The 23985-nt window shown below is 37.8% G+C and overlaps 1 protein-coding gene across 1 annotated transcript in view; it reads left to right on the top strand.

Annotated features, from left to right (window-relative positions):
* Window positions 1–23985, top strand: part of LOC114668210 (potassium-transporting ATPase alpha chain 1) — a 47890-nt gene that overhangs the window by 8066 nt on the left and 15839 nt on the right. Inside the window, exons 5-15 of the mRNA XM_028823872.2 lie at window positions 3538–3651; window positions 4618–4752; window positions 6648–6765; window positions 7086–7354; window positions 10422–10620; window positions 11134–11243; window positions 11416–11550; window positions 17289–17481; window positions 18401–18576; window positions 18908–19044; window positions 20326–20476. Of these exons, the coding sequence (XP_028679705.1) occupies window positions 3538–3651; window positions 4618–4752; window positions 6648–6765; window positions 7086–7354; window positions 10422–10620; window positions 11134–11243; window positions 11416–11550; window positions 17289–17481; window positions 18401–18576; window positions 18908–19044; window positions 20326–20476 (1737 nt within the window). The remainder of the gene's footprint in view (window positions 1–3537; window positions 3652–4617; window positions 4753–6647; window positions 6766–7085; window positions 7355–10421; window positions 10621–11133; window positions 11244–11415; window positions 11551–17288; window positions 17482–18400; window positions 18577–18907; window positions 19045–20325; window positions 20477–23985) is intronic.

Raw genomic sequence — 23985 nt, 5'->3', positions numbered from 1 at the left:
CACCACCACGGACTAAATTCACCATCAAATCAACTTTGAGACAGCAATCTGTAGAATGACTCCATCATGCACTGTGTTGTGAGTCTGTTCTATTTTTAATTTTATCTGAGCGTCATCATTTTTCTGGTCATCTCCTTAGTGATGCTTAATGTTTTAATTGGCACAAGATTCTAAATGTAACATTATTTTCTTGATTCAAGGTCATTTTCTCTTTGTTAATATTTTGTACGAGTTTGTTTTTTTTTTTTTTATTTATTATGATACCGTTATGTTTTCATGTACGTCACCATTTTGAGTATCTACTGTTAAGATGCAAATTGTAGTTGACAGGGGTGTCTCATCATCGTAAGTCATGTCAAGTGACATCACCTGTGTGATGGTTTATAACCCAACACCATGTAGACGCACTTGTCCGAGATTGTAGATACTTAGTGATTACTCTGCATGATTTCTCTTTACAGGGTTTTCTGACAAAGCTTTTTGAATTATAAACTAGAACTTTCCTCTGACCTTTTGGAGTTGGCAACACATTGACTGGCCTTCTAGCTTTGACCTGTGCTTTGTTTTTTGATTTTGTTTCATTTTGTGGTCCTTCTCAATTCATTTCTGCACCACTCTCCAGTGTCAGAACACACTGGACTCATGACTTAGACAGTAGTCCATGTATTGAAGATTTTCCAGGGAGGGCATAGATAGCAAGATGACTTGATTCACCTAACTTCAGCTTTTAAAACCACAGAGATTGATTTTCTTTATCAGAAATGAGGTTTTAGTTACTTCACCTTAGTTTCAACCTGATAAAAGTATTTAATTTTTTAAGAATATTAGGATACACTTGTTTTTATGTACTGTATTTGCCATTACATTCAGTATTTTCCATTTCCAGAAGGTTCCATTTATAGCTCCTTGTTGCTGGTGCTATTAGAGCCATGAACATGTAATGGAACATTCAGTTTCACTATCAAGACTGATAGAGGTATTACTATGGTAACATCTCAAGCATCACTTTGTTAGTAGGCATAATAGGTGGTACCCCTATAAAGATATGCAGTGTAATACTAACCTCTGTCTATTTCAAAATGTACCTCGATGAGGCAGAAGGCTAAAGCTGTTGCTTATTAAGCAGGCGCCTTTATGCAAACCATTTTGTTAAGAACTGTGAAGCCTGTTAAAGTTGATGCCAGCCTGGACACTGTTATAATCTGCCTGGATCACACGAGACTCAAAGAAAGCTTTACCTTAGGTGTTAATACTTCACTGAAGCCTATTATCAAAATCTGTTTGATTCCAAATTCAGGAAGCAGGCTTCAGGCCTGCACAGGCTGCAAAAAATGTGGTGAAGTTATCAAATTCCAGAAAAGACACAGAAAGGAAGAGGGTGGAAAAAAACTAGTCCCAAAATTCCAAATTGTAGTGTTTTATAATTCCATGTATTTGGTAATGGGGTCGAAAATTTGCTATCAAGTTAAGTTCAGATTCTAATTCTACAATGTTCAAAGCATCGAGAAAAGTTGATTTTTGCATAGTGAAGTGATTTCCTGCAGTATCGCTAAAGTGAAATTAACTTGGACCATTACATAATGATTTTTTTTATATATTTAAAAGTTTTATTTTCACAAAAATCATAAATAAGTTCAGAAAACAAAACAGTATCTAAAAGGAAGTACCTGAAAAGACAAACCTCAAGGTTAATAAAACCAATTATTTAAACAAACATTTAAAAGCAAAGACAAAACTACAGAGGTCAAAACCAGAAAATCAAAAACAGCACTTACAAGATCAACAACTGAGAATACAACAAGAGACCCGAAAGACAGAAGCAGGAACTAATGACGCAGCAGACATTTCATGGATTGCAGAAGTCTTAAATAGCACTGAGGGTGATTCCCCAGCTGAAGCATCATGGGGCCCACCCCCCTAGGTTCACAATACAAAACACAAGGAACATTTAACTTTCAGAATTAACATAAACTACAGTAACATAACCTGATAACCAGAACACTTTAGAAGAAAATAACAAGGACTTAACAATATAATATAAAAAATCTTGCAAGGAATACCAGGGAGACAATATGCGATCTTCTTGGATTTTCTCGGAAAACAATTTGATATCCCGTGAGAGACACTTTAACGTCACGTGAGACAAGGCAGTGTGACAACATTTAAAACAAGTTCACGGACATCCAACTTAGCAGTTGTTGGAATGCTTTTGGCAGACATGCTTCATGTGCTCCCAGCTCTTAAAACAATGACAAGCAACAAGCAAAACATGCAGCTCGCCAGCAGCAGCAAGCCAGCAGATGATCCGACTGATAGTTCTTAGCATGCGTTCAGCCAAATCCCCCCCTTCACAATGTGAGCAGCAGAGACGCGAAGTGGCAAAAGGGCAGCTGCTGTACAGGCTTTTAAATGATCGACGCGCAGCGTGACAAGCAGAATATGCAGCTCGCCAGCAGCAGCAACAAGCCAGCAGATGATCTGACCGCTTCTCCTTAGCTTGCATTAAGCCCGCCTCTCCTCCCTCCTTCACAACGCGAGAGGCAGAGACACGAAGTGGCAAAAGGACAACTGCTGTACAGGCTTTTAAATGATAGACGCGCAGTGCAACAAGCAGAATACGCAGCTCGCCAGCAGCAGCAACAGCAACAAGGCAGAAGAAGATCCAACTGCTTCTCCTTATCGTGCGTTCAGCCGACCCCCCCCTTCACAACGACAGCAGCGTTATACATCCTGCGAGAAAGAGATTTACCCACGCCAGGGGCCTGGAAATAAAGGACAAGTACAGTATTGTTTTTACAAAAGTTTTAAAGTAAAAGTGAAAATAATGCATATATAACAATTCCCATGAAAATAACAATCTCTTTAAATTGTATATCCAGTAAACCAAATCCAGGGGTGGGCAAGTGAAGCGAGAAGGGGGCGGAGCCCTCTAGTAAATAAATAAATAAATAAATAAATAAATAATCAGCCAAAAATAACAAAACACGTATACTTAATACTATAAAACATAAATTAGGGGCAAAGGTCTGGTAAAACCACTACAGGCAAGTTGTAGCACTGGTTTATCTTAAACATAGACACACTGTAGCATCAGTGCGTCTACCATCAGAGTATTCTGGGTGTACACTCAGGGCCCTGTGGTGGCTGGCAAGGAGCCTTTTCACCACTCAGGGTCCTAAGCTGAGTGTAGAAACACTCACTTCCATGCCATGTTACTGTGCAGAAATCGTTAATTATAGCTAATCTGTTATTCCTATTGCTTCAGACCAGCAATTCACAGGACTCGCATATTTATGAAATTGAGAGGCTCTGAAATATTTGTGTATAATCAAAGCTGTTCTCTGATTTATTTCTAAAATAAGCTCTCAGTACTGAAAGTGGCTGGAATAGATGAAATGATGACAAGAAATATCCATATGACCTCATGATGCTCATGTATATACCTTATAGTTAATGTGATTTTATTACAAGGACTTACTAATTGCTGATCAGGTTCATACTGCTCTTCAACTTAACGCCATGTCTTCTCTTACTTAGCTGTATCTGGCCATCACCCTGATTGCTGTCGTAGTTGTTACCGGCTGCTTTGGCTACTACCAGGAGTTCAAGAGTACAAACATCATTGCCAGTTTTAAAAACCTTGTTCCACAGGTGAGACATCTAGAAGGTCAACTTAATTGCTAAATGTGCCTTGAAACACACAAATGTATGTCTTAATTATTCAGTTTGCAGAAATTCTTTGGTATAATGTAGGGTCGTGGAGTTTCCAGTGAATGTAATCACAACGGTCATTCAGATTAATAAGAAAGATAATGTACGTTGCACTCTGCAGAGAAAGTTCAGTGACACCTTGAAACCTTTACAATGTGACAATGAGACACTGTTTTATCTCAGCTTTAAAAGCCCTACTTCAAATGTTTGTCTTTTCTGGCTTAACTGAGGTAAAGCACAATAAATATAGTAATAAAACAACTAAATTAAAAACAAACAGAATGGATTAGGTTTGAGTTTTAGTAGCAAATAACAATGGTAAAGGCTGGAATTTGGCAAACTACTCAGAAATGAGTATTCATTCTCCTGTTCTCTTCAACACCAATATTAAGTGTCATAGTTCTGTCTTCTTCCTCCTCCTCCTCTTTCTCTGCTGTCAAAGCACTCGAAGGTCCCATGTCAACTCAGAATTCAGTAAGAAATGGCAGACTGGAGTTGCTGGGTATGTCAGACTACATGAACAGCGGTCATGGGAATGTGCCACAACTGCCCCTGACTTGCTAAAGTTATGTAAATAAAAATCATTGGCACAAGCTGGCTTTCTCACTGGCACACTGGCTTTTTCTCTGTATCTTTACCAAGCTGCATCAAAGACTGCCCACCATTACTCAGAACACAAGCTAATCTAAGGCATCTTCTTACTTAATTCCACTCACTTTTTCCAAAACATTTTCAAGGCAATACAATGACATGATACATTCAATGATCAGGACAACAATACACAATAATAGACAGAAAACAACATGGATCAAAATGCACATTGTGGAATATTCTTTAATACATACCAAAGGTTCAAAGCCATTTAAACCTTTTTTTTTGTTGTTTTGTTTTACTTCTCCATGATAGAAAGCAACCGTATTCAGAGATGGACAAAAATCTCAGATTAATGCTAACCAGCTTGTGGTGGGGGACTTGGTAGAGATTAAGGGTGGTGATCGGGTGCCAGCAGACGTTCGCATTATAACTGCACAAGGCTGCAAGGTAAGGAGAATCTAGCAAATTAATATAGAGGACATATATTATATTATATTATATTATATTATATTATATTATATTATATTATATTATATTATATTATATAACACATTAACACTATACATGTTTTTATGGTCATACTGTATAATACAAGTAGCACAACAAAATGCTGTTTAGTAAAGCACTATAATGGTAAGTCTGTCTGTTTAACTTACATCATGCATTTAGAAGCCTCTGTGCACTGGATATGTCAGCCTTAAGTCCTCTTTCTTTGTATTTCTTGTTGCTTTTGTTTAATGAACATTGCAGCCATCTTGTGGATGCCAGACAACATTACACCTGAGCACCAATGGACACCACACATCAGACGTTTTGTCCTTTTATATACAGTAATCCCTCGCTATATCGCGCTTCGCCTTTCGCGGCTTCACTCCATCGCGGATTTTATATGTAAGCATATTTAAATATATATCGCGGATTTTTCGCTGCTTCGCGGGTTTCTGCGGACAATGGGTCTTTTAATTTCTTGTACATGCTTCCTCAGTTGGTTTGCCCAGTTGATTTCATACAAGGGACGCTATTGGCAGATGGCTGAGAAGTTACCCAACTTACTTTTCTCTGTCTCTTGCGCTGACTTTCTCTGATCCTGACGTAGGGGGATTGAGCAGGGGGGCTGTTCGCAAACCTAGACGATACGGACGCTCGTCTAAAAATGCTGAAAGATTATCTTCACGTTGCTATCTTTTGTGCAGCTGCTTCCTGAAAAGACATGCTGAACGGTGCTTCGCATACTTAAAAGCTCGAAGGGCACGTATTGATTTTTTTATCTGTCACTCTCTCTCTTCTCTCTCTCTCTGCTCCTGACGGAGGGGGTGTGAGCTGCCGCCTTCAACAGCTTTGTGCCGCGGTGCTTCGCATACTTAAAAGCCAAACAGCCCTATTGATTTGTTTGCTCCTTTGAAGAGGAAGATATGTTTGCATTCTTTTAATTGTGAGACTGAACTGTCATCTCTGTCTTGTCATGGAGCACAGTTTAAACTTCTGAAAAAGAGACAAATGTTTGTTTGCAGTGTTTGAATAACGTTCCTGTCTCTCTACAACCTCCTGTGTTTCTGCGCAAATCTGTGACCCAAGCATGACAATATAAAAATAACCATATAAACATATGGTTTCTACTTCGCGGATTTTCTTATTTCGCGGGTGGCTCTGGAACGCAACCCCCACGATGGAGGAGGGATTACTCTAATGTAATATGCACAGCACTGTTGCCCAGTGGATGAAGTGTACTGGCTTTAGGTTGCAAGTTCTTCCCAAGGCCATGTTGGTGTTTCCAGTTTTCCTCCAATAGTCTGTAAAATGTGTCTGAGATTATGTGGAGATTCTAAATTGGCTCTGTCTGTGTGTGTGGGCCCTGTGATGGATTGGCTCACCATCCAAGGTTGGTTCCTGCCTTGTACAAAGTGCTGTTTCCAGGCCCCTGCATCCTAGAATTCAATTACTTATGATTGGGAATTAAATCATATTTTATAATATCAATCTCAAAGCCACTTAATCCAAGTTCTAGTCATGGTGGGGGTCAGAGGCCATCCTGACAACACTGAGTACAAGGCAGGAAACAGCCCTGGAAATAGTGTGAAACCATCATGAAGCCCACTCACCAACATACCTACACTACAAATTTACAAGCACCAAGTAATCTAACCTGGGTGTCTTTGGAGATATGGAAGAAAAAGACATAGGGAGAACATGCAAACTTCACACAAGCAGCTGCTGGGTGTTAGACCTGGATGCTGAATCTGCAAGCTAGCACTACTATTCGCTGAGCTGCCCTTAATTTTCTATGGTTTCTTTAAAATGACAGTGATTTTATAAGCTGATTGACAAGTTAATAACTATTCCAGGTGGATAACTCTTCTCTTACTGGGGAGTCCGAACCCCAGAGCAAAGGGCCTGAATGCACACATGAAAACCCATTAGAGACCAGAAATATTGCATTTTTCTCCACCACATGTCTGGAAGGTATGTTGTATTTTTTCCACATTTCACTATAGTTAAAACCTCCAATATCAGTTAACAAGTAATGCTCAGAGTGATCCTCATGTCACTTATTTTGCATGTGTAGCTCTTCATTGCCAGATAACACCTTACCCCAAGTAAACAAAAAACAGACTTGAATTATAAACCCAGACTAGAGGTAAATAGACCAAAATTGGAACTGCAACACTTTGGAGTCAGCACTCCACTAGATAATGAAGCATATGCAAATAGAAGAAAAATTACTGATCTTCACCTTGAATTCTGTCTTCTCCCTTTAACCATCCTCTCCTTTGCTCCTTCAGGGATTGCCACTGGCATTATCATCAACACAGGAGACAGAACCATCATTGGCCGCATTGCTAGCCTAGCATCAGGAGTGGGCAATGAAAAGACTCCTATTGCCATTGAGATTGAGCACTTTGTGGACATTATTGCTGGACTGGCCATCTTCTTTGGAGCCACATTCTTTGTGGTTGCAATGGTTATTGGATACCAGTTTCTAAAAGCCATGATTTTCTTTATGGCTATTGTGGTGGCATATGTCCCAGAGGGTCTTCTTGCTACTGTTACGGTGAGTAGAATGCTAAGAGCAGTTGGACAATGAGAGTAGAGCTAGTGATTAGTTATACTTACTTAATTGGTTACTGCCATGATGTTTTTGACTACCTTGACCAATGACCTCTATGTCTCTCTCTCGGTCCTGTGCCAGGTCTCTACTTCTGTTTCTCTTTCCATTCAACATATCAACATCATTCAATTGAATCCTCCCACCTAAATTGTCTGCTATTTTTTCTCTTCTCTTCCAGAGGTGCTATCAGTATATCATTAATGAAGATGTTGTTTACTGACCTTCATTTTCTTCAAAACAGAAATATACTACTGAATTATTCATTCATTCATTCGTTTACTCAGTTATTCTCAGACCTGCCCAATCCAATTTAGAGTCAATTTACGTTAACCAAAGATGCAAAACTCAAAATTCCATTTATTCATATTCTCTATCCAGTTCTTCTGCTACAGGGGTCTGGGAACACAGGATCTAAACAAGCAACATCTTATATCAGAGGCACACTTAGATAAGAATAAAATGGTTTATCACACTGGCACACACACCTGTCAGGACAATTTAGAGGTCCCAATTGCATTAACTTTCGTTTTTTGGGATGCTGTGGCAAAACGGACTCTCTGCATAAAAAAAAGACAGTGATAAAATGTATACAAAGTGCAGCATTCACATGTGCTCAGGGACTAAGATGACTGTTTGGAAACTTGGAGCACTTTAAGGCATTATTTACTTATTTCAAGACAGAAAAAAAGACATTTTTGAATTTTGTTGCAACAATGATTCATAATCAAAAATAACAATAATAACAGAAATAAATTTGATGTATTACTAATGTTCATAAATCGCATGTTTTTAACAAAATCTTAAGATGAATAAATTAAAAAACAACTCCAAATTAGCCTGAAGTGCCTGAAGCAGACTTTACAGAAATGAGAGTCCAACTCAGGTCTTGTAAAAATTGAATTCATTCATGTACTACTGTTAGTTATCTGATGGAAAGGGAAAATCAATGTTGAAGTCAACCGATTAGCATTTCAGTAACTTGTACTTGGATATGTTTTAAAAATAAGACTGGCTAACAGATGTGTAAAAAGAAGAACATATACAAGGTGAACAAGTTCTCTTAAGATAAATTTGAAAAAGTACATTAATCAGTAATTGAGGTCGAAGGGAAGGTTTCCCTGTTGTAAGAGATGTGATTTTTTTAAATGTATCAGTGCTTTTTACTTTCTCGTATATGAAGTATTGGGAAAGTATTGTAATCGTCCAAAAATTCGACCTTGAGATTTTGATGAATCTCGACATTGTAGACCTTCCTGAGACCAAAAATATCATTTTTTTTGTTCTTTATTTCACCTAATACAACTTCTTGTATTAGGAATTTGTTAGTTTTCACATACCCCTTGGGGTCAGAGTGCAAGGTCAGCCATTGTAGAACGCCCCTGGAGCAATTACAGGTTAAGGGTCTTGCTCAAGGGCCCAGCAGAGTAGGATCTCTTTTGGCAGTGACGGGGATTTGAACCGGCAACCTTCTGGATGCCAGCACAGATCCTTAGCCACAGAGCCACCACTCTACCCCTAAATTTTTGGAATTATGTCTGTGTGTGTGTGTGTGTGTGCGTGCGTGCGTGTGTGCGTGTGTGTGTGTGTGTGTGTTTATGTAAACACGATAACTTGAGTACGCTTTCAGTTAGGTCAACCAAATTTTGCATACAAGTATTACTGTAGGTACAAAATTTAGATTTCTATCAACTTTTGAGCTATTTCCACTAACCGAAGTGGTACTTTTTTATTCATGCAACTTTACTTTTATAATAATTATTCAATATATTATTAATTTGATTTGATTTGTTGTTGATGGTTCTTCAATGTACATAATATAAAAATATAATCATTGCCTTGTGGTTTACACCTGAAATATCCTAAGAGAAAGTCTCGGGGAGACCACTCCTGGTTTTTAAATGTGAGTGTTTGAAAATTCAAAAGATTACACTTAATGCTCTAATTAAGATTTCCTTCAAAAATATGTGTACCAAATTTTAACAAAATCAGCCCAAATGGTTAGCTGAGTCATTTCATGAGGACAGACAGACAGACAGACAGACAGGCAGGCAGGCAGACAGTCATGTCAAAAGCAACAGATGATTTTGTTTTTTATACTAACGGACCTAAAAAAGACATACAGACTTTACATCGACAATATTGAGAGATGGATAATGAAATGCAAAATAATGCTTGGCACCTCAGTCACCCTACTGTATGCTTTTATACTTTCTTATTTTTATGCCATCCCAATGCTCCAACTTGCATTCAGTCAATATCTAAATGGGATTATTAAAAGAGAATTGCCCCCCTTTATTGCTGCATTAGAGAACTTTTATAATTGCTTGCACATTCTAATTTATGTATTACTTTTAATACAGAATAATGTCTCTTTACTATTATAGATACTCTGAGACATAATAAGCATTAACAGGAATACTCCACTAAAATATGTTTTTGAAGTCTGTTACTTACCCATGTTGTTTGTGGTGATGGCCAAGAGAAATATTTAATTTCATGTCTTTATGGAAAATGGAAATCACAAAGTTTATGATACAACGGACTTCAGTGGGAATCTGTGGGGGGCCCAAACTGCAGACTGCAAACTGCTGAACAACAGCAAACAATATTTTAAAAAATCTCAAGTTACTCATGTAGCATAATCCACATGTCATTTATCAAGCTGCATGCTCACAGTGTCCAAAACACTTTTTTTTCTTCAAAATGCTGTTAAATAAAAAAGTTTTAGAAAAATAGTGCAGACTAATACATGAACAGGAAGGTTGCCCAAACGGGGTCAGGTTCTGAAGATCTGCCCCTCTCACTCATTCACTGGTCAAGAGTCCTGTCAATCCCATTTGAAGGTACTTTCTACAAACATCACAGAGTTTCAGTAACAAATTACAAATATTGGGTAAAGTAGAATTCAAGTTCTGCCTCGTGTATTTTTTGGGAGATAGCCTGAAATGGGTAAAATGAAAACTGATTTTCTTAACTTACTAATTTTCATTTAAAATTTTTTACATCACAGGTGTGCTTGTCATTGACAGCCAAACGTCTAGCCAAGAAAAACTGTGTTGTAAAAAATCTGGAAGCTGTAGAAACTCTTGGCTCCACCTCAGTCATCTGTTCCGACAAAACTGGAACACTAACACAGAACAGAATGACGGTGTCCCACTTGTGGTTTGACAATCACATCCACTCTGCAGACACCACTGAAGATCAGTCTGGTAAGTCTGCTCTGTTTAGGTGAGACATGGACTACCTCTGGACACCTGCTTTATAGTACTGCTAGTAAAGTTCATAGAGGTAACCATATTTTAAACTGAAGTAGCCTCCTGTAAATAATGTACTCAGATTTACCAAAGACGTATAAATAAACATCTGGGCTAATACCCTTTCTCTAGAAATTGAAACTAATATCCAAGTCATTGAACATCATATCTTAAGTCATGCATTCAATTCCTATTTATTGCATTACTAGACCAGCATGGGTAAGACAACAAGATGGCAGCACTGGGTGCAAGGCAGACATTGCCGGGTATCCTTACACATGCACTCACCCATAGAGGGCCAATTTGGAGTTGTGTTCATGACCTTGGAAAGAACTGAATCTTGGTCCTTGAAGCTACAAGACAACTCTATTATCCATTGTGCTCTATCTTAAGCCTCCCTTAAAATACTTGTTTATAAAAGATACAATTAACTGGCACAATACCAACTATCTCATTTGCTTTTTTAAGGTCAAAGTTTTGACCAAAGTTCAGAAACGTGGAGAGCTTTGGGTCGCGTTGCTGGTTTGTGCAACAGAGCTGTCTTTAAACCAGGACAAGAAGAAATACCAATCCCCAAGGTGAGGTGGAATAACCAGAAAAAACTGAAATGTTAGGTGTCTAAGTCTCTTTCTGTTACCTTATTACGAAGACAAGCTGAACTATTAAATTGTATAGTATTACTTATAAAACAGAACAATGTTGGCTGGTTCATTAAAATGATAATCATTTGCTTGTTTTGTAATTGGGCAGCGAGAGGTAATAGGAGACGCTTCAGAAACTGCACTTCTCAAGTTCACTGAACTCACGATTGGCAACGTGATCGACTATCGTGGCCGCTTTAAGAAAATTTGTGAAGTACCTTTCAATTCCACAAACAAATTTCAGGTATTGTATATCTTTAACTTTATGGTGCTGCACACCTACTGCATATATGATATAATATTTGTATCTAGCAGGTGGTGCTTGATCCTGTGAAATTATGTAATTTTAGCAATAGTAACCAAGAAAATTGCAAAACCAGAAAAATTTTCTTCTTAGCAAAGACAGGATTTGACTCTTTAACCAAAGTTTAATTACAAATGTCTCGCTTTCTATTAATGTTGGTAATTTACACTCTCACTTAAGTACTACAAAGTGAAGCCCAATGGATAATATATGATTGAAGAAAGGTTTTGTTTTTGTTTATACGATTCACAAAGGAGTAGGTCCAGTAGTATGGAGCAGAGCAAATCGAAGCCTACGTCTCTGTAGGATTGCCATCATCTGTTCTTGGTCCAGTCACACGTTTCCAATTTCTGCTAACGTTGACTGTCGATTTTAAAGAGTGTTCTGACTTTTTGTTTTATCACACCCTGGTTCCTTCTTCCTGTTCATGATCAGGCTAGAGCATGTATAGTTCATTCGGCCTAGAAGATCATTGGCTGTCAGCTTCTGCCAATCAAAGACTCATTCATTGCCAGGATTATGAATAGAGCAAGGAAGAGTGATGCAGATTTCACATATCTCAGCTGCCATTTATTCACTGGATTGTGCCCCAAAGACGGTGCAGGTTCATTGTGAATCAGCCAACACACCATCTCTACGGCTTCTTTCCTGTAGCCATTGAGCTTCTTAATAAACACAGTCTGTTGTTTCCCCCTTCCTTTCCTATCATTTCCTAGTTGTCATTGATACTTTTTGTTAGTTTGTAGTCTGCTGGTGCTGACTCATTTTGATGTCTGGTGTTTGTATTGTCCTGCATTCTAATGACTAAGACCAATTCCTGCATGGTTGGTGCACTGGCACTAAAGTATTCAAATGGAACCATTCCAGATTTTTTTAACAGAATAAACCAATAATATAAGTACAAATGCTCAAAAGAAATAATATTTAGCTCGACTTGCATACCTACTTTCATTTGGTTGGTAAACATAACCAGTTTCTTTTCCCATGTGACCATCTTGCTCCAGCTTCACTTTGCCTGTTACGACCTCAGGCTCTTTTCTAGAATCTTACACTGCATCTCCTCTTGGCTTGCCAAACACTGGCACAGCTCTGAGAAAGTCTCCACTACAACAACAACAACAACATTTATTTATATAGCACATTTTCATACAAAAAGTAGCTCAAAGTGCTCTACATAATGAAGAAAAGAAAAATAACAGACAAAATAAGAAATTAAAATAAGACAACATTAGTTAACATAGGGCGACACGGTGGCGCAGTGGGTAGCGCTGCTGCCTCGCAGTTAGGAGACCTGGGTTCGCTTCCCGGGTCCTCCCTCCGTGGAGTTTGCATGTTCTCCCCGTGTCTGCATGGGTTTCCTCCAGGCGCTCCGGTTTCCTCCCACAGTCCAAAGACATGCAGGTTAGGTGGATTGGCGATTCTAAATTGGCCCTAGTGTGTGCTTGGTGTGTGGGTGTGTTTGTGTGTGTCCTGCGGTGGGTTGGCACCCTGCCCGAGATTGGTCCCTGCTCTGTGTTGGCTGGGATTGGCTCCAGCAGACCCCTGTGTTCAGATTCAGCGGGTTGGAAAATGGATGGATAAAGGATTAGCAATTTTGGTTGCAGAAGACAATGTAAGATAGAGTTTGTTCCATCTGCAGAATAAAGTTTGTTCGTGAATTATAAAAATTTATTTTCAACATTTTAAATCATGTTGTCATTTAAATATAATTAAAAAATCTCTTTGAACCTAACTATTACCTAACTGGTAAAGGATGTCACCGAGTTGTATTTTGCCAAGTTGTTTCTTCGCCGAATTGTCTTTTGCTGAGTTGTATTTCGCCGAGTTGACTGTTGCCCAGTTACCACCGAACCCCCGAGTTAGGTGTTATCGACCAAAATAACGATATACTCATTAATGTTTAAAGAAACTTAAATCTTCTGATATCACATGCATGTGCTGAAACGAAAGTAATCGCAATGTTTTAATGTGCCTGCATCAACAATTTATACCCATTCTTGTCCATAGCTGTCCTGAACTTCTTGGTTATGTGGGTTATCCCATTGTGAGCGTAATCCTACGCAGAGAAGTGGAAGCCATCCTTCTTGGGCCATGGCAGTGAAGTAATCCGTAAAGCCAGCAAAAGACTGTATTGCCCCTGGTCAAAGAAAAAACGGCAGAAATTAGCTTGCTTTTCACAAAAGGGATATTTCTTCCTTCTACTTAAAATCTAATGGCGTGAACTGAGATTTAATGTCTATGAAAGCTTACAGCTCCTCCCTAGAATAGTAAAACTGTCTATTTGGACTTTTTATTAGGCATACTACACAATCATCACTCGTAATCAAATATATTTCTTGATTTGCTGTTTGGATTGGTTCCTGCTTTGTGCCCTGTGTTGGCTGGGATTGGCTCCAGCAGACCCCCGTGACCCTGTGTTCAGATTCAGTGGGTTGGAAAATGGATGGATGGATAGTTAACATAGAAAAGGAGTAAGGTCCGATGGCCAGGGTGGACAGAAAAAACAAAAGAAACTCCAGAAGGCTGGAGAAAAAAAATAAAATCTGCAGGGGTTCCAGGCCACGAGACCACCCAATTCCCCTCTGGGCATTCTACCTAACATAAATGAAATAGTCCTCTTTGTAGTTATGGTTCTCACGGAAGGACTTGATGATGATGGTCATACAGACTTCTGGCTTTTAATCCATCCATCATTGTTGGAACATCATGGTGCTTTGGTAAGCCACCACCAAAAGGACACCGGAAAAGGAAACAGAAGAGAGAGTAGGGGTTAGTACAGATTTTCTCCAAACATACAAATAGATTTGTCTCTTAGCCATTGTAGTGGGGCAAAGGCCGAATGCTTGGGTGTGCTAACTGGGAAAAAAAACATTTTATTCCAACAAAAAAAAAACAAGAAATCTGTAACGAAAACACACAATTGTTGATGCTCCTTGCTAGGGACAATTCCCTTGAGTCAGTGCTCTTTCAAGGACACATGTTCTCTCACTCTCAAGTGTTCACTACTGTGATCAGGTCTGAAATGAGACGAACCCTTCTGGGAGCTTTTCCCTTTTATACCGAGTGGATCGGGGGGTTCTTTAGCTTTGTTATCCTCAAAGGACAGTTTCTTGAGGCTGTGAGGGAAAAGGAGGCAAGACGGTTAGTGACAGGGGTGGGAACACATACTTTAGTTGAGCCTGGAAGGCAACCCTCCGGTGTGCATCCCTATGAAAAGCTGGTATGCTTTATATAAAAACAAATAATTCAGTACATTCCTATTATGCTAACAGATTGCAGTGATGCATAAAGTTTTTTTACTGTAAAAATTTTACTAAAAGGGAAGAGCACAGATTTACCATGAACTATATGGCAGTTAACATATTATATTGTTACCTGTATGAAATTGTTCTTCATTGATTACACATTCTTCATTTTATTTCTCTTGAGTGCTGAACCATAGATAAGGGACTAAAATAAGAGGACAGGTGCTGACAAGATCATTTCTAATGAGGTTCTAATTATTATGATGCACCTGATTCTAATTTTAGGTATATGACGTAGTGATAAATGTAAGGGTCAGTCAGTCAGTCATCGACCAACCCGAAAATATAAGGGTTCATTTACTTATTTCACATGGAAAATATGCATTTATGTTTATATTATACAATGGAGTACAAAATGCAAATGTAGGAGGGTGTTTTCTATGTTGTATCTGCTTTGTCTATCCATGCTATTTAAATGAAGATCCACTGTGTTAAAAAACAAAAAAACATTTCATATTTTCCACTTATTTTTATACATGACCATCTATTCCATTTGAAGGACTGGCAAATCAATTAAAACATTTATTATTCTCATATTTCCTATGCTTAATAGTCTTCCTAGTACTCCTTAGCAAACTATCATTTTATGTTCATCATTACATATTTCTTTAAAGTATAAGCTATATGCAATTCAGTTCATAATACAAAACATTACACATACATCACACATATATTTACATAAGCAGCTCTAAATTAGCAATAAACCATTCAGCAAAAAATTAAAATGTTTGATTTACTGCTTTGAATCTATCGAATCACAAACTTGCTTAATCAATTTCAAAATCATACAGATCACAGTCTAGACCAGGGGTCCTCAATCACAGTCCTGGAGGGCCGCAGTGGCTGCAGGTTTTTGCTCCAACCCAATTGCTTAATAAGAAGCCCTTATTGCTCAAGTAACACTTCTGCTTCATTTTAGTTGTCTCGCTTGTTACGATTTTGAACCCTTACTGCTTATTTTAGTCTTAAACAGCTGTATTCTTGGTTTTTAATTGTTCCTTATTAGCCATAACATGCAAATGAACAAAAGAGATTAGCATTTCTCCATTTAGCTTGTTACCATTTACACCTGTGCGTATTTATCACTATTTAATTAAATACTTGGAAGTAAAGTAAAGAGAAAAAAAGTCATTGACTGAGAATTACTCCTCCATTTTAGCCTTCAAATCACTTGGATGATGTCCTTAGAAAAGGGAAGAAAATCCAGGATAGGAGAATGAGCTGACATAGTGGAGTTAAAGCACTAACAAGCCATGAAATTAAATTATTGGCAAGAATTGCTTTCTTATTAAGCAACCAGGTAAGAAGAAAAGCCTGCAGCCACTGCGGCCTTCCAGGACTGTGATTGCAGACCCCTGGTCTAGACTGACATCACTGAAAGCAAGGCAGGGACTGAGCCAGGAGAGGGCGCCATTTTATCATATTACACCCACACTGAGCTAATTTAGAGGTGTCAATTAACCAATACACAGACCTTATACACAGACAGTATCTAAAAAGAAAAAGAAAAAGAAACTTACAGACAAATCGTGAATGTGCAAACTCAGAACAGACAGTACAGTGGCAGAGGACAATGTGTTACCTTGTACCGATCACAATCAGTTGCAATTTTTTTAGTAGCTACTTTACAAATGATTACTATAAAATATGTCTAACTTTACTAAAGAGTAATGTTATTTAAAAAAAAAAAAGTTTTGTGACATGCTATATCTAATTCCATCAGATAGGGAAATAAGAATTTGACTGTGACTCTAAATTTGAACTTGAACTTGGCTACAGGTAGACATCATTTAACTCTCCTAGCATTTTCCCTGTACTTCCCATTAAGCAATTTAAAACAAGTGCACTTCTTTTTAATCGCAGACATCAACTTCTTCCCACAGGCAGTCAGGCTCCAGAACACAATGTCACCCGTGTCCCTGCATGTACACCCTAATCACAGGCTCACACCTAATTACTGTTCTGTTTGGTTCCTTTGCATTTATTGTACATTTCCTATCATCACTGATTGCTGTTTAATATGATGTCAGTTTTAACAGATGATGTTCCTTGTTCCACATTCCCTTATGTAAAATTACCCAACACTTTGTATTTTTATCATATTAATTGTCTAAATATTGTACTGTGGTCCTGGGCAACATAATTTTATACAATTGTAAAATGTATCAAGGTAAGTGTATATGATATGATGATCTGACAATAAAGCACACTTGAACTGAACAATTTTATTATGTGGAATGCAGCACTGTGGTCAACATTTGACTGTTAATACTTACTGATCTTGGAGATGGAAAGAGAAACTGGTTTTATTTCCATGCCTCTCAACTACAGTAGCCCTTGTTTTGTTTTGTTTTTTGTGTTCCCATTTTTTAGTTGTCTATTCATGAGTTAGAAGACCCCTTAGATCTGCGCTACCTACTAGTGATGAAAGGAGCCCCAGAGAGAATCCTAGAAAGGTGTTCTACAATTATGATCAAAGGACAGGAGCTTCCATTGGATGAACAGTGGAAAGAAGCTTTCCAAACTGCCTATATGGATCTCGGGAGTCTGGGAGAGAGAGTTCTTGGTAAGGCAGATCATGTGGAAAAGTTCACTTTGATTAGGGGAACGCTCAAATCCTATTATTGCCAAAAAGGGATCCCTATCCATTGGTCCCTTGAGCAAGGCCCTTAACTTGAAAATTGCTTCAGAGATGCTGTATATAGGCTGACCCTGTGTTCTAACCCCCAAAGGTCATGCAAAAAGACAATTTCCCCTTGGGGATTAATAAAGTACAGTATATCAAATTAAATCAGTAACCAGCCTAAGAATCTGGATTGAAATTCTGAAAAAATGAAAATTGAAAGGTTTCCTGTATTGAGGCAATCTTTATAAACCCCGCCGACTACAAACTCTGTAATGCTCCATCATTTTCATCTGTGATGTATAATCAATACATAATAATTAATACATCTTCTCTCATTAATAATAATATTAAAGGATGTAATTAAAATAAAAGATATAGAAAATGAGACTGCTGTCATACAACATACAAAATAAAAATGTGCAAAATGAAGTGCAGTTAACATTGTGCATTAAAACTGCATTTGTATTTCTTTAACACATTTTGGTCTGCTTTTGACAGCACCAAAAACTTATTTTTTCATTTGAACTATTTTGTAGAAGGCACAGTTTAATTCTGTCACAAATGTTTTGCTTATGTTTGTTTCTTCACGGTTTGACAATATTCTGGCTAGGTTCTTGAAGACATTGATTCTGGTTTACATATTGAACGTTGTTACTGGCTTTGAGACCTTCTTGTTTTAAGATGTTATCCTCCAGTCCTTTATCTATTTTTCCCTTGTAGCTCACCAGCTCACATCTGTAGCAGAACAAGACATGCCAAGTCTAGGCATGACAAACGAATCAACTGTACTGTTAAAAACGTTTAGAAAAATGGCTAATTATCCAATATTTCTCTGCAATCTTCATGTGTTTCTCTCAAGGTTTCTGCCACATCTTTATGAATGAGAAGGAATATCCAAGAGGATACAACTTTGATACAGACGAGATGAATTTCCCCACAAGTGGACTCTGTTTTGCTGGATTAATTTCCATGATTGACCCACCTCGAGCTACTGTTCCTGATGCTGTGATGAAGTGTCGGACTGCGGGAATCCGGGTAGGAATTTATAAATAAAATGTAAATTGTTTCCCACCTTGAATATTAGATACTACAGAGGTAGCACTGGTCCTTGGAAAATTTGTATAGTAGTTCTCTATAAAAAAAAATATAGTTTCACATTTTCCAGATGCAATTTAGATACATGAAAAATCCAGATATTTCTTCACATAACATTAAAACAGGTTTAGCATATTTTAAGACTGCTCTTTAGTTTAAGATCTCAATATGGTAATACTAAAGCATTGTATTATGACAAATTTCTTAACTGTATCCTACCATTTTTCCTTTAACACCTCATCATTTCCGATTCAATTCCCTAAAATTGTAGGTAATCATGGTAACAGGAGACCACCCAATTACAGCAAAAGCAATTGCAGCTAATGTTGGAATCATCTCTGAAGGCAGTGAAACTGTAGAGGACATTGCAACAAGACTACGCATCCCCGTTGAACAAGTCAATCGAGGGTAAGAATTAACATTTGTTGCTTGATCTTTAAAAACACAAGGAAATGTAGACTGATAGATGACAGTAGGGCTGGGTGGTCTTGTGGCCTTGGTACCCCTGCAGATTTTGTTTGTTCTTTTTTCTACATCCCTCTGGAGTTTTTTGTTTTTGTTTGTTTGTTTTTTTGTCCTCCTGGTCATCGAACCTTACTTTATTCTTTGTTACTTAATATTGCCTAATCATATTTTTATATTTTTCTTTTTTCTTTCTTCATCTTGTAAAGCACTTTGAGCTACATCATTTGTATGAAAATATGCTATAGAAATAAATGTTGTTGTTGTTGACTATTTTGCTTATGTGTTCAAAATAATTTCAGTGAAGCTGAAAGTACATTAACATGGTGTGTTTATTAAGTGTTAAATCACTGGAAGGATGGCAAAAAAGGTACAGCAAAATTTGAAAGTGGAAAGTATACATTAAACTCAGGGACAACAAAAACCTTGCAACTATTTGGCCTACCTAAACCCCAATATGGTGGCTTGCCTTATTTCTCATCTTCAAAGTACCAACAAGCATTCAATTTCTTATCTTCTGTCTCGATTCTTGTAACTTCATTCAATCAGTGAACCTTCTACACAGCCTCTCATCAAGACGCACAAGGTCAGCGTTAATTCCCTTGCCTGGGTCATTTCAGTCCAATTGTTAAGAATCACTTTTGAGGCTGGGTGGACCTTACTTATTCCATTGGGATGCAAGTACAGTTGCAAATTTGGTACTATGTGTTGCACCCTAGTGGTTAGGAGGGATATTACTGGCCTCTCGCCACTCTTAAACGGCATCTACTTTTCATGGGCAGTTTAGCTTTAGCCTTCATAGCTCGTGGCTATATACTGCCAATTTCCAGACCTCCATGGCCTCACTCTTTGTCTGGACAGAAGATCAGGCATACCCTGACACCTGGCATACTAAGTCTCTCCCTGACATTGTGGGTCTTTTCCCACCTTACATTAAATCATCCTAATGGTGTCCTTTCCCCTGGTAATCCCATGCCAGCCAGGCAGCTCTTCAGAAAGATTGCACTTTTTTGTGCTGTACCCATAAGATTATGAATGATCTTCTGTACCTAGAAGGTTATAAACGCAATACATGGAGTAAAACATTGTGAATGAACTAAAACAACATAAATCTACTATATTCTTTGTATCTGTATCTTTTTCTGATATTGTATAACATCACCTATTCATGTTGAAATTCTAAAGGGACTCACTTCAATTTTCTTTACAATCTGTTTGTCTGTATAGTGATGCACGTGCCTGTGTAATTAATGGTGGACAATTAAAGGACATGACCAGCGATGAACTTGATGATGCTCTACGTGCCCATCCTGAGATGGTGTTTGCCCGAACTTCACCCCAGCAGAAACTCATCATTGTGGAGAGCTGTCAGCGACTGGTAGGAATAAGAACAGTAATGGGAAATTAAAAAAGGATGGTTAAGAGGACAAGGAACATTGAAAGCTAAAATACAGGCACTTCTTTAGAGGAAGGTTCATAAAGGTCATTATCTTAATGTCAAGGACGGAAAAGGATCTGTAAAAAACAGTAGTAGTATAATTAATATGCACCATAACTTAACATTTTAAAGAACTATTTTTGTTGATATGCTGCATTCTATACATAATGTTCAATATAATATTCAGGTTTATTAATATTTCTGAACACAAAACATTTATTTTTTTCTAATTTAAATTTTTAGTTAAGAAAAAAAATATAACAAAACAATCTAAAAAGTGAAGTACGTATAGTATATATTTAATAACATGTATGTATGTAATAATATAGAACAGTATGTCTGTTTCAAAGACAAAATCAGTGTTCAGGGACAACCAAAACAACACAAATATACTTAATATAGACAAAAAATGAATAACAAAAAATAAAGAACAAGCAGAGAACAAGACCTTTAGACTGATTTTGTTATGGATAACTCACTTGAAATGGCTAACACTATTAAACTAACATTATGGTAATAGTCCCATCCTATAAAGAGATAGCATCTAATTCCCCATTACCATAGCGTGTGCTTCCACTTGTTTTACCATTCTAGTTCACTGCACTAAAACTATGGTAAGTAAACAAAAGGATGAAAGAGTGACACACTCATTATAGGTTTGTAGGGTAATCTTTATTACAGAGTAGAGTGAAGTTCTAACTTGCATGTGCTAATCAACCTGCAATAGTGGCGCAGTGGTAGAGCTCCTGCCTTGTAGTAAGGTGATCATGGGTTTGCGTCCCCGGTCCTCCCAGTGTGGTAGTGCTTTGAGAAGTGAGAAAAGAGCTTTATAAATGTAATGAATTATTTTTATTATTAATGTGTCACCACAGACAGTGTTTTGTAGTATTTAAGGCTTTGGACTGCAAACCCTGAGGTTGTCAGTTCAAATCTCACAACTGACACTGTTTGACTACAAGTCACTTTGACTGCCTGTGCTCAAATTGAAAAACCAAAAGAAACGTAATCAATTGTATCTCAAATGTTGTAAGTTGCCTTAGACAAAGGCGTCGGCCAAATAATAAATATCATAAAATGTCAAGCTGGTGCCATGATTAGTGAGTAGACCTGCCTTACCTTGAATATTCTGTCTTCCTATACTTGGATTAACTGCATGACAGCTGAAACTAAATCAGCATAACAGTTAAAAAAACGCAAAGCATTAAAAGGATGAAGAAAGACAATATGGACCATGCAATGCTACCTCACAAATCTAATGTCCTGGTTTCAAACCAATGAACATTAGAACATTAGTAAAGTTTTGATGATAACAGGCCAGTCAGCCCCAAAAAAGCTCAAAAATTCTATTTCCTAATTTATCTAAAATGACATCAAGTCGAGCTTTGAATATCCTTAAAGTCCTACTCTGTATCACACTACTTGGTAATTTATTCCATGTGTGTATAATTCTCTGTGCGAAAACGTTTCTAACGCTTGAGTGAAATTCACCTTTAACTGTTGTCCCTGTGTTCTTGTTGAACTCACTTTAAAGTAGATCTACTGTACTAATTCCTTTCATTATTTTAAAACTTTAATCATAACTCTTGTTTATCTCCATTTGCTCAACTCTTTGAGGGCTGAATATTTTTTCCAAAAAACACAGTTTCTGGAAAGCAATGGTTTCACTCAGAAATCAACATAAAACATCTGTTGCTGCATGCTGTGGCTGCCAGTTTGCCAAGAATGTGCAGCAGGCTTGCTGCCAGGCTGTCTTTGCATGGCTAGGGCAGCTGTAGCAAGCGGTCATGATCGCAGTGCATTGCAATCTGGTTTCTACCTCTTACCATTGTTAAGTGGCAGTCCTCCTGGTGAACATTGCTGTAGGCGTGTCAGCTACATGAACCTGTACAGCACCACGATTAGCTGGGGACCAGTCAGCTGAAGCTGGAACCTCACATTCGTTTTCGATCACTTGTACCAAAAAATGAGTCCGACAAATCATAATTTAGTTCAGAGATAATAGGCAAAACTTTGTCCATGGAGATATTTTGCTTTACGCATTCTCTTTGCTCTCTCGCCATTATGTCAGTGCCTTGTTTGCTCTTGTTTGCACCTTACTACTCACACGAGTGCAGAAAATCTTGGTCAAACCAATTATGCTAAGTTTCCTTCTAGCAATGAGAGTCCAACTAAAACATAACGGTTGGTTTTGTCAAAATTTACAGCTGATTACCATCATCAACTCCTCCTTTCGACAAAAGTCAACATCAGCCCTGAAAGAATTAAACTGAAAGGTTGAATTCATTTAATCTTTCCTCATAACTTATCCCTGCAGCCGTGGTATGAGTGTTGTCGCTATTCTCTGGACTTTTTCTAGTGCTGCTATGTCTTTTTTGTAGCCTAGAGACTAAAACTACACACAGTACTCCAGATGAAACCTCACCAGTGTGTTTTAAAACTCCACTCATTGCCTCATCATTATCCATATGAATTGCAGTGTTCCCATGTTCTTCTCTAAGTACCTTGGTTTTCCTCCCATGTGCCAAAGACATGCATGTCTGGTTAAACTGTCGATTCTAAACTGACTCCATGTGAACAATAGTGTGACTGTGTGTACAAGTGGGTCCTGTGACAGAGGGGTGTCCCATCCAGGGAAAGTTCTTGTCTTGTACCAAATGCTGCTGGTACTTTAGATTCCCAACTCGATGTTGAATCGTTTTAAGTTGGTTATGTTAAAAAAATTTTTTTTGCAATGTGCATAAATGAAAATACAACAGCTATATACATTAACTCTTGCAAAGTACATTTAAATGCATACTCACCAACAAGTGACACATTTAATTCTGAATACCTGTTTTTGAAGTTCTGTCCACTGTTAACATCACGTGATTGGATGGTCCGTTGTTTAAAGGGGACTACTTATTTACAACTTTTGTGTGTGCTGAAATGTTCAAAAAGCCCCCCAGTCTCCACCTATTCATCATAGTCTGCCTGTGGTGTGCAAGACATACACTCAATGCACCTGTTGTTCTCTTATTTCCTTAACTTCCTTTCCCTTTATGCTACGTAAATAACACATTTTAGTATTTATGCCTTTCACGTCCACCTCTCACTACCACAAACGATGCATCAGGCTACTTAATTACGTAATATCTGACTAATGCAAAATTTAATCATTGAAAAGGAACAATGTATAGGGAGTCTTGTTTGTATCATTTTGGGGATGTCTACAACAAATTTGTAGTACCATAAAACAAACAAAAAAAAACATATTCTGATGGGTACAGAAAATTAATCTAAAAAATAGCCAAAATGACTTTTACCACTTTAATAGCCTGCCACTTGCTCTAATTAGCTGGAGAACTTTGAAGGTGACTCTTGAGAATTATCTGAAAGGTTTACGGTAAATAGAAAAAATAAGGAAATAGTTTTTAATTATGTTGTTTTTTAAAAAATACAAATAGCATGCT

Source organism: Erpetoichthys calabaricus, chromosome 17, assembly GCF_900747795.2.
Source record: "Erpetoichthys calabaricus chromosome 17, fErpCal1.3, whole genome shotgun sequence".
Classification (NCBI taxonomy): Eukaryota; Metazoa; Chordata; class Cladistia; order Polypteriformes; family Polypteridae; genus Erpetoichthys; species Erpetoichthys calabaricus.
The sequence above is the reverse complement of the archived record's forward strand: the minus strand, read 5'-3'. Positions and strand labels throughout refer to the sequence as shown.